The sequence below is a fragment of the Bactrocera neohumeralis genome, chromosome 2 (assembly GCF_024586455.1).
Source record: "Bactrocera neohumeralis isolate Rockhampton chromosome 2, APGP_CSIRO_Bneo_wtdbg2-racon-allhic-juicebox.fasta_v2, whole genome shotgun sequence".
NCBI lineage: Eukaryota > Metazoa > Arthropoda > Insecta > Diptera > Tephritidae > Bactrocera > Bactrocera neohumeralis.
Window position 1 is genome coordinate 83946875 of NC_065919.1, and position 18190 is coordinate 83965064.

Sequence of the window (18190 nt, forward strand, 5' to 3'; positions counted from 1 at the left end):
TTTCATACGGACAGAACAAAATAATCCAAAACAAAATGGCCATCAAGGTTTGTTAATGAAGCGCTAATAGATTTATTAAACTTGTTAATGTGTAATTCCATCAAAATTATAGTGTGAAAAAGTTATAGATTCTCTGAAGTTAAGAAAAAAATTAATTATTGTGTCTGTGCTTCTGAATATTTTTAGTTGGTGATCGCTCTCGCTCTTTTCGCTGTTGTCAACGCCGGTGTTGTGGTGCCCGCTGCCGCCCCCGTTGCTGTTGCGCCCGCCGCCGTTGCTGTCGAGGAATATGACCCACATCCACAATACAAATACGGTTACGATGTGCAAGACACACTGTCTGGCGATTCCAAAGGCCATGTGGAGGAACGTGATGGCGATGTTGTGCGTGGCGAATACTCTCTGATCGATTCCGATGGCTTCAGACGCGTTGTCACCTACACCGCCGATCCCATCAACGGTTTCAATGCCGTTGTACGTCGTGAACCCTTGGTTGCCCCCGTCGTTGCTGCTGCTCCCGTTGTGAAAGCTGCTCCAGTCGTAGCTGCCCCAGTTGCCGCTGCACCAGTGGTTAGAGCCGCCCCATTGGCCGCCGCAGCCCCAGTTGTGCCAGCTTTTACCTACAGCCGTTTGTAAAATGTCGGACTTTATGTTGTGAATATTGTTGTATTACTTTTGGATTAATTAGCTACTGTACGAAAAAAATGTGATCTAAATATAAATTGTGGAAAAAATATGACGTACTTTAAATTGTAATGAGTGGACAGGGGTTTTTAAATGAATTGTGATATCTTATTCTTAAATATGGTGTACAGTTGAGCAAGGAGCTTTCATCTGTATCCGAACAGTTTGAATTCATTCTTACGCAAAAAAATTTAGACTAGAAATTATATTGTATTACCCTGCTTAATTCATCAAAAAATGCACAATTTTCTAGTTGAAATTGGAATTTGAGGTATCCTGATCAGGAATTTGAGTTAAAAATTTTTCCATCACATGATAAAAATAGGTAACTTTAGTAAATGGTGAGGTTAACATTTTTCTTAAGCACTTTTTGGGAAAGCCTTCAACTCTTTCAGCGAATTCTATTTTATCTCTTTTATCGCTACCGTTTTCGGGTTCCACGACAATTCAGTTTGAGGAACAAGGAAAAATCACACGGAGCCGAATCTGGTGAATACTGTAGTTGATTGATGCAATTCTTCTTGTTCTTCTACAATTCCGACCGTTTTCGACGAATGTTTTCACCCCACCGCCTCAATACGTCCAAATAGATCTACTTATTTACTTTCTGTTCCTCCGAAACAAATTCATGATGCACCAAATCACGAATATCAAAAAAACAATGAGCATAACCTTGATTTTTGAGCAGCTTTGGTCGCATGATCGTGCATGTCCAAAGAGACCTGTTTACGGTACTCTTTTTGAAAAAAAATGCAGCTTAATCTGGACGAGTTGAGCAAGAACGCGTTTCTTACCCAAAATATCCACCAAAATCATACGGACGGACACACGAGAGATATGTCGACCTCTCTTGCAACCGCTCTAACACTTGCCTGACGATTTTCGAGCACTATATCCTTCACTGTTTTAATATTTTCGTCAGTTGAAGAGATCGAAAGTCGTTCAGAACGAAGCATATCTTCAACGACTTCTCGGCCGTCTTGGAAGACTTTATTACCACTCGTAGGCTTGTGCTTTTGATAAAACTGCGTCACCGTAAGACTTTTCCAATGATTTCCTACACGAAATTTGATTAAAAATAAAAATTTTAGACAAATTCTTTGTTCGATATTTTTATTCGTTGTAAAAATCACCATGCTTTACTGAGGTGTAACGACTTAGAAGCTGCTGTAACCAAACTGGTTGACAAAACGCCCTCATATTTGGAAAAGTATTAAGAACAGTCCTACCAACTTAGCGAACTACATTTTTTGAAATATCATTTACGGGGAATTTAATTACAATTTGCGGCTACTTCTTTATCACAATATAAGAGCATAGTCGATATCGCTATGTCCGTCTGTATGTACCAGAACTAGCCCCTAAGTGTTCGAGATATTGATCTGAAACCCACGTTTTATTCTTCCCAAGAAGCTGCGCATTTGTCGAAAACGCCGATACCGGTCCACTATGAGATATAGCCGCCGTGAAACTGACTGAGAAAAATCAAGACTTTGGATAAAGAGTGATTTTTACGAGATAAAGTCATGAAAGTTTACATAAATTATTGTGCAAAGCCACACTACAATCTCGGAATAAATTATCTTTTTCCCCGTTGAATGCCAGTTCTTGACCGGATAAGCTTGCAGATGTGGATATACTTACGAGGTGTGTTCAGAAAACAATGGAAATTATAAAATTTCGCCGGTTTGGAGGGTCCAAATATCACCAAAATCAAACATGAAAATTGTTTCAACGATTGGAACAATCGCTGGCGTAAGGCATTGTATCGAATGTGGACTATTTCGAAGGTGATAACGTCTAGATGAATGAATACATTTTTGTTTTTCCAAAAGCAGAAATCGCATGATTTTTTGAACACACCCAGTAAATTTGTCATAAGAAATAACTACAGACGAAGTTAACCTATTTGGTACCGATTGGGTGTTTCAAATTTGCAAAATATCACAAAAAAAATAGTTTAGTTTGGTTCATCAAAGTGGAGACTACTGTTTATGGTTTATGGTATATTTTTCACACAACGCCATTGATTTTTTTGAGTTTAAGAGAAACACGAAGCATAACATTATAAGTACTATATGGCCCTAAATAATATCTATACAGTTTTTTATGAACGCCACACAGCAAGTTTTATGTACAAAATTAAGCAGAGTTTTTTTCGAAGCGACAAAATTTGTGAAAGTAATTAATGTGTAGGACATTGTAATATTGCCGCGAGACGTTTGACTCTTTGTGTCTTTACATATAATTCCTACAATTGACTATATACTTTGATAAAGCCATTTTGCTGTTGGTAAAAACCTAGCAATTTTTCGTTGTATTCGCTTTTTTCGCATTTCGCGTTCCAATGACACTAATCTCGTTTTGAAAGCGTTACCTGCTCACTTTGAAATGGGTTGATAAATAGCTCCTGTGCCAATATGCATATGACAAGCGAAATTGATTTGAACTTACATATACATCCATATGTAGACAAAACAATTACTGCCAGTAATGGTGTATTTGAAAATATGATAATTTCGAAAAAATGGCAAGCAACACAAAAAAGTAGAGAAAAGTGCGAAAAAATAGAAATTATTTGAAACCAAATGCTTACCGCCATTGCTATATAAGCCGCACACATTTGAATAATAAGTCATTCAGCATCTTAACACCTTACGACGCAGCAATTGTGTACCCACTACCAAATCTTAGCAAAATGGCATTCAAGGTAAGTAACTTAAGCCACTCAATTTATTTGAATAAAATTTCATCTTTTCTTATTTGCAGTTCGTAGCAATCCTCGCTTTCGCCGCGGTGGCCAGCGCTGGCGTTGTGCCCGTGCATGAGGTCTACCAACACGCACCCGTTGCCACCGCCGTGGTGAAGGCGCCAGTGGCTTATGCTGCGCCAGCTCCCGCTTATGCTCATGTCGCTCACGCTCCAGTTGCTGTACACGCTCATGCTCAACCGATTCTTGCCAAGCACGATGACGAATATGACCCACATCCACAATACAAATACGGCTATGATGTGCAGGACGCACTCTCTGGCGATTCCAAGAGTCAAACGGAGGAACGCGATGGTGATGTCGTCCGCGGCGAATACTCCTTGGTCGATGCTGATGGTTTCAAGCGCGTGGTTCAATATACCGCCGATCCCGTTAACGGTTTCAACGCTGTTGTCAACCGCGTGCCTTTGGAACATGTGAAAACTGTGGTGAAAGCTGCGCCTGTAGCCTACGCCGCACCAGCTCCCGCTTACGTTAAGGAGTACGCCGCCCCAATTGCGTATCATCACTAGAGCAATCTAGAAAACGTAATTTGGTTGTTGTTATCATTGGAAAGAATTGTTAAGTAGTTTTAGGAAAAAAAGAAAAAAATATTAAATAAAAGCTATTGAGCTTTTCAAGCTTCATTTATAATAACAGTGGTATTAATTACGAGGCATTGCCACGAAGTTTGTAATACACAGAAGGAAGCGTCGGAGTCTCTTTAAAATATATATAAATGTTCGGCATGACGAGCTGTGTCGATTTAGCCATGTTCGTCCGTCTATCCGTCGGTCTGTTTGTATATACGAAACTAGTCCCTCAGTGTGAACTGACTTCTTAGACCAAGTGTCCTTTGGGTAGCCAAAAAACATCCGTTTGAAAGCGTTATAAAGTGAGTAGGCAAAACATCCCTCCCAAGGGTTGTGCGCTGGGTTTGGGACCCGTCTCGTAAAAACACACCCCCAATAAAAAGATCGAAACAGCCTCGGATGATAGAGTTCTAAACAAGTCGACTATCATGCGACTTCTTCAATTTACAAGTACTCGTGGAGAAAAGAATTCGAGCTGCAGATCTGTATAGATAAGGTACAATCTTCTACAAGAATGTACAAAAGCTGGCGTACGCTGACGACATGATATCATTATCAATTGCTCTGCTTTCTCCGGGTTGGACAATAAAGCTAGTCAAATGGGTCTGATAGTGAACGAGGGCAAGACGAATTATTTTGTGTAATCAAACGTACTCGCGACTTAGCTCGACGTCACTGTTAACAGTCATAATGTCGTCTATCTTGAAATCAGCGTTAACACCAACAACAACGTCAGCATCGAAATCCAGCGAAGGCTAACTTTTGTCAACAAGTGCTACTTCGGACTGAGTAGGCAACTGAGAAGTAAAATCCTCTCTCGACTAACAAATACCACTCATCATTTCTGTCCTTCTATGTGGTGCAGAGTCATGGACGATGACAACATCAGATAAGTCGGCGTTTTGAGTTTTCGAGAGAAAGGTTCTGCGGACGAGTTATGATTCTTTACGCATTGGAAACGGCGAATTTTGCAGTCGATGAAACGATGACCTTTACGAGATATATGACGACATTGACATAGTTCAAAGAATTAAGAGACAGCGACTACGTTGGATTGGTCATGTCGTCCGGATGAAAACACGCCAGCCTTTCGAGTATTCGACGCAGTAACCGTCGGGGGAAGCAGAGGAAGAGGAAGACCTGGAAAAATGAAATTGGAAAAACCAAGTGGAGGAGAACCTGGCTACACTGGGAATCTCCAATTGGCGCCAAACAGCGAAAAGTATGAACGACTGGCGCGCTGTTGTTAACTCGGCTACAACCACGTAGATGGTGTCTACGCCAATAAAGAGGAAGAAGATGTCATTACTCATTACCTCCTAGTTTCCTTAAAAGTATTGAAACTTGACATTGTATTTCAGTGCGTAATTATATTTGTTGTAGTACATTAGTGTCAACCACAGATTCGCCTTCTTTTATGTGTTTTTTTACAGCAACCATGTTGCCACCACGCCATATCAGCAATTCCGATTTCATAAATCAAGAAAAGGGGCTGACAAAGGAGCTGATACAATTCAATAATTACATGCAAATTGAATTTAATGTGTATAATTTAGTTAATTTCGTACAAGTGCAGTCCATAATTGACTGGTGAGGCGAATCATAAGTGATGACTGAATTGTCGAGGTTGACCTGTTGCCACAGGTTGAAGCCAAGTGCAACTGCAGCACAGTCCCTTCACCATGTGTAATTTCGACAACATAATTTACGGCAGTTGTCCTCTTAATTTCTTTGATGTTTACAAAGCATGTTGGCAACAAAAAAACTGCAATAACTCATTGCTGCAATCAAAGAAATCTGAATACTCAACCGCATAACGGCAAAAGTTATTTCGACGGCAAACCGATTGCCGTAAGCCAAATAAATGTAGAATATAAATTTTTATGTGAATGTCTGTATGTATGCATATTTGTACAAATACTCAGTGATCTGGCGGCAATTGTTCGAATTTTTCTCATTTTTCTCGATTTTGGCAACGCAGCACTCAGCGGAGTGTTAAGGTCAAAGTCAGGTTTTATTGTTAATCGACGCACATACCTATGGTATTGTGTTTTGATCATGCCACATAAGCCATTGCAGTACCTTCACTGTCTGTCGGGCAATTGTTATTGTTGTATACGCCTGTGCTCTTGCCACCATGACCGGCGTAAATCTCTTGTAAGTGTCTGGTATTACAAGCGACCAGCCGATCGGCCAAATAACTCCTCATAAACACTTTACTTAACCTACGTATAACAACAACAAAGCAGAACCACAATAACTGTCTGGTAGCCAAAGCTTTATTGACGAGAACAACAACAACAATATTAACACTGTAACTGTAACCGAATGCCGAACTACCGACACAAGCGCAATTGCAACCGACGAACACGCAAACAAGTGTCGCACAGTGGGCTTCTTTAGTCGGGAACAAGATAAATAATGTGAAGGAAGCACTTAGAAGATTTCAAAGATTTTTTTAAGAGACATTCTTCTTCCTTATTGGCGCAGACACGCCCTTATTGCGCGCTTATAGCCGAGTTTACAACAACGCACCAGTCGTTCTTCAATTTCGCTGTTTGGCGCCAATTGGAGATTCCAAGTGTAGCCAAGCCCTTCTCCACCTGCTCTTTCCAACGGAGTGGAGGTTCTCCTCTTCCTCTGCTTCCACCGCCGCGTACTGAATCGAAAACCTTCAAAGCTGGAGTGTTCTCATCCATCTGGCTAACATTACTTAATTAGCCGCTTTCGTATAACTCGCTCATCATTCCATCGACTGCGGTATTCGCCGTTGCCAATGCGCCAAGGCCCATAAACTCGGAGCTCCGGCTGGCTCATCAGATGTTGTCATCGTCCATGCCTCTGCATCACATAGAATGACGGGTATTTGTGGAATTTGGTCTTTGTTTGCCGAGAGAGAACTTTAGTTCTCAATTGCCTGCTCAATCGAAGGTAGCACCTGTTGGCAAGAATTATTTTGCGTTGGATTTCAAGGCTGACGTTATTGTTGCTGTTATTGCTGGTTCGAAGTCATGTCAATACAGACGTGGGAAAGCGACAACTGTTTGTTTTATGACAAAAGATATTTCATCCTACCCTTGTTCATTACCAGCATCACGCACCGGTGGACGCCCCCACTTGTACACTTTTGTAGGAGATTGCATCTTCTCTATTTAGATCTGCACCTCGAATTATTTTCTTCAAGAGTAGATTGAAGAAGACACACGTTAGGCACTCGCTTTGCCTGAAACCTCGTTTGATATCGAACGGCTCGGAAAGGTTCTTCCCGATCCTGACGTAGCTTTCCGTTTTGCCCAACGTCAGTTTACACAGTCGTATTAGTTTTGCGGAGATCTCATCCGAGGCTGTTTTTCCCCTTTCATTGGGGATGTTTTTTCTGTGTTTCGGGTCCCCAATCCATTGCTCAATGCTGGGGAGGGATGAATGTTTCACTGTAGCTCTTCTTCAAACGTATGTTTTTTGGTCTACGACCAGAAGTCTTGATCTGCTTGAGCCAAATGTAAAAGAATCGTTTCTAGCCACTCCCAAGTGAATGGCGATCAGAGAACTTTCTTCAGTTCCGTGAACTTCTACACATAGGTCCACCCTCTAAAAATCTTCGTGAGAAACCACTAGCGTAGAAAAAATCGAACAAACTCAAATCGAAAATGCCTAACTCTCTGTCTTCATTCTTGAAAGTTTTTTGTATATTATGTCACATGTTTAGTAAAATCAGTAAAATCGACACACTGTACGCGTGTATTTGTATGCAACACACATGCGCCATGGCACGTTAACAGTTAATTTAGCTACATTCATACGAATGTTACTTACGGTTTGTCACGGCCACTATTTGGGTAAATTTCGCCTTTTGCCGCACACACCGTTGCTTTTAAAGCTTATTTCCACTTTTATTTTCGCCTTACTTTTAACGACAGAATGTCCAAATTCCCTCAAAATCGGGCCATCGTTCGCAAAGTCACTGCCATTATGAATTACGTGCGCTTATATGATTCTCACAGCGCTTCAATTTGCCTCGCCGCGCTACACCTTACCACCGGAATTCACGCACGCGATTAACCTTGATATGAACGGAAATCGAAAGTGAATTTCAATTTGGACAAGCATGATTTTCATTTTAGCTGCTTCTTCATTTCTACAAAAGACTTTACTTCAAGACATTCTCTTGTGGGTCAGAATTGGATGTCTGCAAATCGCAAGATGGGTATGGTTTCTGTTTGGTAATGGTTCGAGTCTCATATTTGTATCTTCTCGGGCAGTTTACTATCAAAAGCCATTATTATAAGGTTAAAATCAACGAAAATTATAATTACAATCGAATAGGTGGATGAGGAGGCTAACGTAAGCCATTAAACTTCAGTAGGGCCTATTTAAGTTTTCACTTCTAAGATGAGTCATGGAGTAGTCTCGGATTTCTAAACAATTTAGTATAACTTGCTATATTTTTCAATTTAATAACAGACACCAATAATGGTTTCTCTCCAGATTTACCAAAACTTAATTTGTTTATCCAAATAAATGAATGTGAGACAGAGTTAAGTTCGGGTTCAACCAAATAGGACATAGATAAATAATGGCTAGAGAAAGAACATATTTTATAAATTTTAATGATGAAACCACAAAATTACACTATCATTTCATTTCATTAGGATAAATCTCATATTCACAAATAGATCGTCATAATGCCAACCGGAAGGTCGAAATTACTTTTTATATAGGATATTAGGGCTAAAGGTAGGTTCACCAACTTTTATTAGAATAACTGACGGACTGACTGATATTTGTAGTATTATAGTACGAGTATAAAGTCGGCCGGAATAATGAAAATCGCTAAATGGAATATGAGAATTTACCTAAATTTTTTTCTTTATATAGTTACCGATCTTTCAGAAGTTTTGAAGATAAGTATTATAAGTACTATATAATGGTGGACTTAGTTATTATCGTGTTTTACTAATTATCCACCGTATCATAAAATGCTAAAATAGTGTCTTCACTATGATCGGATTTAATATTTTAGTGGTTTTTATGATTTGAGTGGTGGAGAGTAAGTAAAACCACTAACTTTTCGATTTTATGGGCTAATATGTGTAAAATTAGAAATAACAATGTACCGGAAAAGATTTTTCGTTTTTTTTTTTAAGATGAGTCTATGAGCATTCAAAGTATCTCATTTAAACAATTTTTAAAAAATATTGTTCAACATGATTTTTTCGATTCAAATCTTTGAAAATTGTTTAAAAAGCCATAAATTCCCTAGTGGTTACGTTCAATTTTCGAAAATTCCTCACTATGTCAATGCCAACCACCACAGTCAGCCAAGAAATATTTTAAGTGTTCCATGCTTTAACAAGGCAACTCAATTTTAGTTCAAATTGTCTACAAGAACAAACTGACGACTGACCAAAAACATTAGTTCTCACTCCTGTTTTAGGTATTACCTCTCTTAAGGGGCTACATGGGTTTACAGGTTTCAAAATATGAAATTTTTTATTGCCTTATTAAATTCTGCAATTTCTCTAGAATATTATCCTACGTTTTGAAATTGATCTGAGTAATAGTTTCGGATATACAGCCTTGAGAACTTGTGCGCTCGAGGCCAGCTGGGCTAAGTGCGCCGTCTTTAAACGCGTTTTTTCTCGAAACTGTGTTTTTAAAGTCGTCTGGCAAGATTTCTCGAGAACCACTCAACCGATCTTCATGAAATTTTACACATGGTTTTGAGATACAATTCATAAGGAATTGGAGGAAGGATTTTTTTTTCGATTACAACAACTTTAATTTTTTTCAGTTAGTTTCGTCCAAGTACCAAGTGAAGGTTTTAACTAAAAGACGTATTTTTTCACTTGAAATGATCCTGTAAGAAATTCTCCTGCAGAGTCGCAATGGCCGAGTTTAAAATATCTTTTCCAAAAGTTTCAAAATCTCTTTGTTACTAGTGAATGTTTGTAACAATAAAAAACAACAAAAAAAATATTTATTTTTTTATATGTATCAGAAAAGAATTATTGAAAAAATAAACTAGGTACATATTAGTACTAAAATTTCTCAAATAGATGCTCTCTTCAAGAAACATCTTATACGTATATTGGTGTGAATTACTCATTGTTTGATATCAGCGACCACCCACGCATGCGTGAGTGTAATTATCTCCATCATAAGTGAATTTGCTTAAGTACACTTCATTAACGGATTACTCGTAGTGGGGCTCTCAAGTGATGCCACCTTGTAGCGAGTGAGTAAATTAACCGTAAAAATAACTGACAACCGCTACCGTTTAACGCGATCGTGCGCACTAAACCGTTTTTATGGCTTATTATGAAAATGCGGACACATTGAGTGCATTATTTTATTTATACACACAAACATACATATGTATGTATATGAGTGTGCCTGTGTGTGTATTTAGACATCAGCATTTTGCGGTTAATTGTGCTGCTCATCACGCGTTGGCATGGAGTGGTGCACTTAAAGCTCCACCATCATAATTAACACCACAGCGGGTATTATATGAAGTAGTTTGTATTTGTTTTTGTGTTTTTTTTTTTTTTTTTGTTTTTTTGCTTTTTTGCAAATATGTATTTTGTGTTGTTGTTTAAAATTAGTGCGCGCTCGTCTTCATGGTTATCAAAATGCCGAGCTGCGAGTGCGGACATGAAAGTCGCGTCACATTTTTATTTTTACGAGCAAAGTGTACGCATTTTGGTTTTTATTGCTTACTTATTTTTTGCGAATTTGCGAAGTGAAGTGGAGGCAAAAAAAGAACTGCGAAATGGCAAAGACTATGTTGACATATGTCGTATTAAAAAAATGTCATTAAGATCAATTTTGGGAGCTTTGACGAATGTGGTTGAATTTTGAGTGATTTCGATGGAATCGAACTTGACTTAACTTAAGGGACATAACTAGAGTGAGGTAGGATAAGAAAAACGATTTTTGGGAATTAAAAACAAACATAGTTTCATGCTTTTAAGGATATAATTACTCATGTTTTAAGGGAGAGTCAGGCAAAAATGATCTTTTTATGAAAAAAATTCTAACTCGCACAATTTTAATCGGACATTATCATATGTACATGTAGCCTAGGTAGTCGTACCATAAATTGCTTTGATAGTCCTACTAAAGAACCGCTTGGCAGTGCAAAAGTATTGTGGTTCATCATATGAAGTATAAAAAAATTTATGGACCATATGGTCGACATCCGTTGTAAAGATGACCCACAAGAAGCAGCCATTTTGAAAAGTGGTTGAGACGATTACTCGATTTTGGAGGATCTGAAACAAACGAAACATGTTCCATTTGGAATTAAAGCTTCAAAGTTTTTTTTAATGTTCGGAAAAAATATTGATAAATAAATTCTAATTTATGTTTTTTCCTTTTTGATTGTACTTCATGCGATATACAATCGTTTACCGAACAATAAAAAAATATTGGAACAAATCAAAAATGCAGATTCAAGTATACCGCATTCAAAGTTAAACTCTTCAGGTGTGCGACTCGAGCACCCTAAAGGTTTAAAGTGTTCGAAACCGGAATTTTTTTTTATTGGATTGGAAAAAGTACATAGATCTTCTTAAGGGTACACAGTAATATGATTTTTTGCAGAAGAAGAAGATCCTCCACTGCTATCGTAAATTCGGCATTATCCATTGACGAAACTTAAAAACATACATTCTCTCTAGCAAATATTATTCTTACAATAACCCATGGTGGAAAAAAATAAAAATTAACAAAATCACACAATCTCGCGATAAGTCAGCCTCCTAAGTACGCGCTTATGATTACATTTAAGAGCACAAATAATTAATCATATTTTTCATTGCGTGGAAAATGTCAAATTTCATACCGAAAAGTGATCATTTGGGGATAGCATTAATTTTTTGCTTCCATTTAGGAAAAAGTGGTGCAGAGTCGCATCGAATGCTTGAAGAGACACAAGGTGTTCTTGCTCTATCAGCAGTAACATGCAAAAGATGGTTTCAACGGTTCAGAGATATAGATTTTTATAAGAGAATGAAGAACGTAGACCACCAATATATTTTGAAGAAACCGAACAGTAAGCAATATTGGATGAAGATGATACTTTTTGTCAAAAGCAAATGGCAGCCATATTAAAACAAACAACTTCAGACGGTATAAAAGCTATGAAAAAGAGTGAAAAATTAGTGTCACATGAATTGAATGAAAGATAAATGGAAAACCGAAATAACTCTTTTGCTTCAGAGACACAAAAGAAAATTAGTTTTGCATCGAATTGTCACTGGCGATGAAAAATGGATTTATTTTATGAATTCTAAACGGAAAGAATCATGCTTTAATCCGGGATAACCATCAGCATCGACTGCAAAAGCAGATCGTTTCGGTAAGAAGGCAATGTTCTGTGTTTGAGATAAGGTGGCGTGTGGTATATCATGAACTTCTAAAACCAGATTTTAATACCAAACGCTACAGACAACAAATGATCAGTTTGAACCATGCCTTGGTCGAAAAATGACCAGAATGGGCCAGAAAACACGGTAAAGTAGTTTTGTAACACGACAATTTGCACACAAAGCAAAATCGGTTCAGAATAAAATCAAAGTTCTTGGCTGGGAGCTGCTACCTCACCCACCGTATTCACGCTTCCAATTACCGTTTAGTTCCATCGATGGAAGACGCATTGACTGAGCAGCACTTCGATTCCAACGCAGATTACGATTCATTACACCATCTTTCATAAATCTTTAAGTTTTAAACTTCTGCTATCAGATATTATACATACTTGTTTATTTATTTATAAATACGAAAAGACTTTTTCGACTACCCAATAGTATGGGTGTCATACAACCTGTCCGATCCAAATCAATGCCTTGTATGGAATACTCTTTTACTTATCATGATGTTTTCATTAAATTTGGCATAGATGATTTTTCAGAACAGCGGTATACTATAATCTATAATTGTTCAGATCGGACCACTATAGCATATAGCTGCCATACAAACTGACCGATCAAAATCAAGATTAAGATGGCTTTATACCCTGTTGGGCTATATAAAGTTAACATTTTTTCTTTTTTTTGTTGCCACATGACAACTGCTTGCCACTGTACGGGCACTTTGCTATTGTAATGTTATTGTAACAAGCTATAAGCATTTCATAAAATTCTTATTGAACAACCTGGTATATCCAAGCTGTAACTAGATTCAAATTTTAATATCATACATTGCATGATTTTTGTTCGTTTTTTCCTTCTCCTGTGAACTTGTAAAAAGTGATTTTACGATATTTAACATTTTAGGGGCCAATATGTGCATTTGTATGTGTGTATGCGTTAACATATTTCTGCATTATCTTCCACACAGTTTGTTTATTTTATGCTTAATGTGATCATATATTTTTCAAGGTCATCTTTGTTGATTTCTGCTAACAATCAGAGAATGCCGGGTTGTTGACTTAATAGCGTTTGATATAAGCTATAACTTTGATATAAACGAAAATCTGCCAATCATGCTTTTCCGCTTGCTGCGGCTACCAGAATTTAACGTAAATTCCAATACTCTTTTCAGTGCAGTCTGTGCCTGTGTCAGTCGTTTTTGGTCTGATGAAATATTTCAATGATTATCGCAAGGCATTCTTATCGCATTGACTTTTATATATCTGCATGTAGATATGTTTCGTGGTCAAGTGTCTGTCGGAAATATTTAAGACAGTAGCCAGCCGCCACACACTTACAATATATACATACATACCACTATTGACTCATGCCCTTAAATAATGGCTTACTTAAATGTCGCAGGTTTTTATGAAAATAATGAAAATATATGCAGCGCATTACAAATAGAAACAAAAACGCAGAACAGCCGAATGCGCCGTGTAGCACACTTGCCATGATAATTTGAAAACATACACATACACACAGCCGAAAAATGATATACTACAACATTCGGGTTAATCAATGCCTCCATTGCCCAGTGTCATTATGCATTTGCGCATGCGTTGCATTGTAATTACCAAGCGTTTGGTCACTTGCCAGCTACCGATTCGCATGACTATTGGCTGCTAGTCAGCCGATATTGCGCACATGCGCAGTAAATTGGCACGTTGGACTTCTTTTTGTCGACTTTGTCGCGCTGCACTTGCTGGTGTGGGTTGTGCTGCGCAGCCGCAGCGACCACGAGTGTTATGCTAAGCTGTGGTCAATCGTCATTCCGTACACACATACATATATTAACATGATGACTAGTGCGCATGTGTGTATAAATATAAACAAGTGCATGCATAACCAAAATTAGTACGCATTGTAATTGCAATCGTGGACTGATACATAAGCGCGGCGCAAATTAGTTGGCGTTGACGTTGGCGTCGGCCGAGGCGCGGCTGTGAGTGCGGGTGTGCAGCCTTGGCGTGCTTATCATGCATTCTCAGCTCACCAGCAATGCAATCAAATTTTGAATTAAAGAAGCTCACTGCGTCTGCGCACATACATGAATATATATGTATGTACGTATGTTTGTTTGTATGTATATGTGCGCAAATTGTCGTTCAAATGGCGCACGTAAGTAGGTTTTCGTTTTCATTATGCGTTCGATTTTTATTTTTTATATTTCGAGTTTATTGGTTGAATGGCCGCTTTGATTTGTATAAAAGGCCCAGTTGGCGCCGGTTCCAATCAGTTCAAATCCATTTTCGGTATTTAGAGCAACTGAATCAACAATTCAAACACACCCAACAAAAATGGCATTCAAAGTAAGCAGCAACAGGAATAAGGATAACATCCACCTACAACAAAAACAAAAAAGGCTTAGCCACAAATAATAACAAAAACGGATTAAATTCCATACAAAAAGTGCTACAAAAGACTTAAGCAAGAAACTTGTCATAATCATAATCATGTCATAATCAGTGTTTGCCACATAAAAGTAACCTCAGTTCTTTATACTCCATTACAGTTCATCGCCTTCTTCGCACTCTGCATCGCTGCCGCCAGCGCCGGTGTCATCGCACCAGCTGCTCCATTGGCCGCCGTAGCCGCAGCACCATTGGCTGTTGCTGCCCGCGTTGAGGAATACGACCCACACCCACAATACACCTACGGCTATGATGTCAAGGATGCTCTCTCCGGTGACTCGAAAACCGCTGTGGAAACCCGTGATGGTGATATCGTTCAAGGTCAATACTCTCTGAACGATGCTGATGGTTACCGCCGTATCGTGGACTACACCTCCGACCCAATCAACGGTTTCAACGCTGTTGTCCGTCGTGAACCTTTGGTTGCTCCCGTCGTTGCTGCCGCTGCTCCAGTAGTTGCTGCCCCAGCTCCCATCGTCAGAGCCGCTCCTTTCGCCGCACCAGTTGTCGCCGCCCCTGCTCCCCTCGTCGCCGGACCAGCTGTAGTGAAGACCCAATTCGCATCTCCACTCATCTCTTATGCCTATTAGAGAAGTTGGACTGAACATTGCCATTAGTTGTTAATCATGAATAAAGCCGCACTGTGAATATATAGACAAAAAATAATTGTACTTTTATTTTTCAACTGTAAAAAGGAGTCTTAAGGTTGTGCAGAATAATTTCACCCATCAATTTCATTATTTTTATACTACATTGACACATGGATATATAGATGTGTATGTGTGTCCAATTGTCCATGTAAATATGAAGGTTTGCATTACATTGCATCATCAGTAAGGTATTTTTGCAAAGGGACAATGTTGCATGTCAAATGCTGGTGCCACACCCTTGCAGATTATGTCCAATAACAGAATGTTTGCCACATGACTTGCAACTAAACGCCATCGTGGGTTGGGAGAAGTTGCATTGTGACTAAGTAATGGACAGAAATGGCATTTGTGAAGCAGATGCCTTTGAGTCCCCATTGTGTTAGTAATATACGGCTGAGGTAATGACTAAGCCACACGCCAATTCAAATTCTTAGTTACATATTTATATACATATATACATATATACACGATAAACAGGTGTGGAAGCTACATAAATAGATGTGATTCATTTAACGATTGAGTTAACCAAATTTCCTTATTAAGATTTTATTAATAGTTGTGACACATATTGTAATTCGTTATTGAAATATGAAATATCATATTTAATACGATGTTGAAATTTTAATGCGAGGAATTTTTCAATTAAATTGGTGTAATAAACAGTTCTCCAGTATAACATCTTATAAGAAAAACCAAATGAAATGATAAGATATTAAATGTCACACGGCCTCGATTATTGCCAAAGTACAGAACCGCAAGAAAATCTTTAAGACGCTAGCCGGCAGCATATGGGGAAAAGCCAAAGAAACGTTTTTGGCAACATAAAAGGAATCGGCTGGTCACCTGGATGCAATGAATCGAAGACGAGGAAGCTACAGACATGTCAGAACTCTGCACTTCGAACAACAACAAGATGCCTCCTGATGATTCCCATTTAATATCTGCACGAAGGGGTCCGCATGCTCTCAGTTAAGGGGCATAAAGAATTCCTCTCCAAGCAGTTTCTGCTGGGGTGCTTTCGTGGAAATCATTTCCGCAGTCACCTGCTTGAAGCGGAACCGTCCCCTAGGAGCTGCATCCTCCTCAACTACAATGACGACATAAAACAATACGCCGTCCATACTTCGGACACAACAAACTTCAGACATGCCACCATTCACAGTGGAGCCAGTAATACTTTCACCGACTCTACCTCAGTGAATGACGTACTTGAAGACAAACCACTACCCATTGCAGACGAAGAACTCGAGTTGTCGCGAGAATCGTGAATGCTTCATGCGCAGCTTCGTTCTGAATACTGTAACAGGTTAAACTCCTACTTATCGAGAATCGCCTCCTTCATATCAGATATATGTATGTCCAGTAGGGTGTCCGTTAGACCAAATTGATTATTTTTGACGAGACGCCCCTTAAACTTTTAGTTTTCCATCTAAAAAAAAGTATCAGAGCATAAAAAGCCCTCAATTTTCATAATAAACCTTGCCCCAAACACGATACATTTCGCATTTAAATAACATGGAATTTTTCCACTTTTTACGAATATTTTTTTTCTTTGGAACTTTTTCGTTTGTAGGAATAAAAAAGTCATATTCTTGTACAGAATTGAATGCTCTACAAAAAAAGTTTCGACAATTTTTCGATATACTCACTACTTTAAAAGTTATTCAAGGTTAAAGTTAACTTCTGGGTAATATTCAAATGTAACTAAGGAATGCTTAATAAAGGAAATCTGATGTACTCAAATGGCTTAAATTTGATTTGATTTGCAAATTTTTCTTATTTTTTATCTTAAAACTTTAGGCATAATATATTTTTTAGAATAAACAATTGAATTTTACAAAAAAAATTCAATCTTCCGTAAAAGTTCGAAAATTCCAGAAATTAATCAGAAGTTAACTTTAACCTTGAATAACTTTTAAAGGAGTGAGTATATCGAAATATTGTCTGGACTTATTTTGTAGAGCATTCAATTCTATACAAGAATATGCCTTTTTTATTCCTACAAACGAAAAAGTTCCAAAGAAAAAAAAAATATTCGTAAAAAGTGACAACATCCCATGTAATTTCAATGGGAAATGTATTGTGTTTGGGGCAAGGTTTATTATGAAAATTAAGGGCTTTTTATGGTCTGATATTTTTTTTAGATGGAAAACTAAAAGTTTATGGGGCGTCTCGTCAAAAATAATCAATTTGGTAAATAACGGACACCCTAATGCCCAGCGTGCAAAAAATGACACTAACCACCTCTTTGCATGCCATACACATGAAAAACATCCTTACTTCGGTTGTACCGGAACTACATATAATACCCTTCACAGATACAAATGCAAAAAATTCCTTACAAGAACTTGTTTCTGATTGTTCAGTTTGTATGCCAGCTATACACTATAGTTATCCGATCTGAACCATTTCTTCCATCTTAAAAACTGAAGGACTAGTTCGCGTATATAAACATACATATATAATTAATTACCAGAGAATTCTGACTGAGATCCACTTATTTAAGTAACGTTAGCATTATTTTTGTTTTGTGTGAAGCCGGTTTTGAAGAGGGAAAGTATGGAACGGGTTAAAAGACGGATACTTTTTATTTTGTAAGATAGGTGATACATAAAGAACCACAAAGAACAGTGTTATATTCAGCAGGAAATATTGAATATGAGAAAGCTATTAGCGCGATCGGTGC

The 18190-nt window shown here is 38.2% G+C and overlaps 3 protein-coding genes across 3 annotated transcripts; all 3 read left to right on the forward strand.

Annotated features, from left to right (window-relative positions):
- On the forward strand, positions 1-724 carry LOC126765405 (larval cuticle protein A2B). The gene is made up of 2 exons (XM_050483135.1): positions 1-47; positions 187-724. The coding sequence occupies exons 1-2, from the start codon at positions 36-38 to the stop codon at positions 634-636; spliced, it is 462 nt and encodes a 153-aa protein (XP_050339092.1). The 5' UTR covers positions 1-35; the 3' UTR covers positions 637-724.
- Positions 725-3382: 2658 nt separating this feature from the next.
- LOC126765387 (larval cuticle protein A2B-like) lies at positions 3383-3966 on the forward strand. The gene is made up of 2 exons (XM_050483121.1): positions 3383-3394; positions 3454-3966. Exons 1-2 carry the CDS (start codon positions 3383-3385, stop codon positions 3964-3966), a joined length of 525 nt encoding a protein of 174 aa, XP_050339078.1.
- Positions 3967-14699: 10733 nt separating this feature from the next.
- Positions 14700-15490, forward strand: LOC126765396 (larval cuticle protein A2B-like). Its single transcript, XM_050483130.1, has 2 exons — positions 14700-14752; positions 14956-15490. Exons 1-2 carry the CDS (start codon positions 14741-14743, stop codon positions 15442-15444), a joined length of 501 nt encoding a protein of 166 aa, XP_050339087.1. The 5' UTR covers positions 14700-14740; the 3' UTR covers positions 15445-15490.
- The last annotated feature ends 2700 nt before the right edge of the window (positions 15491-18190 follow it).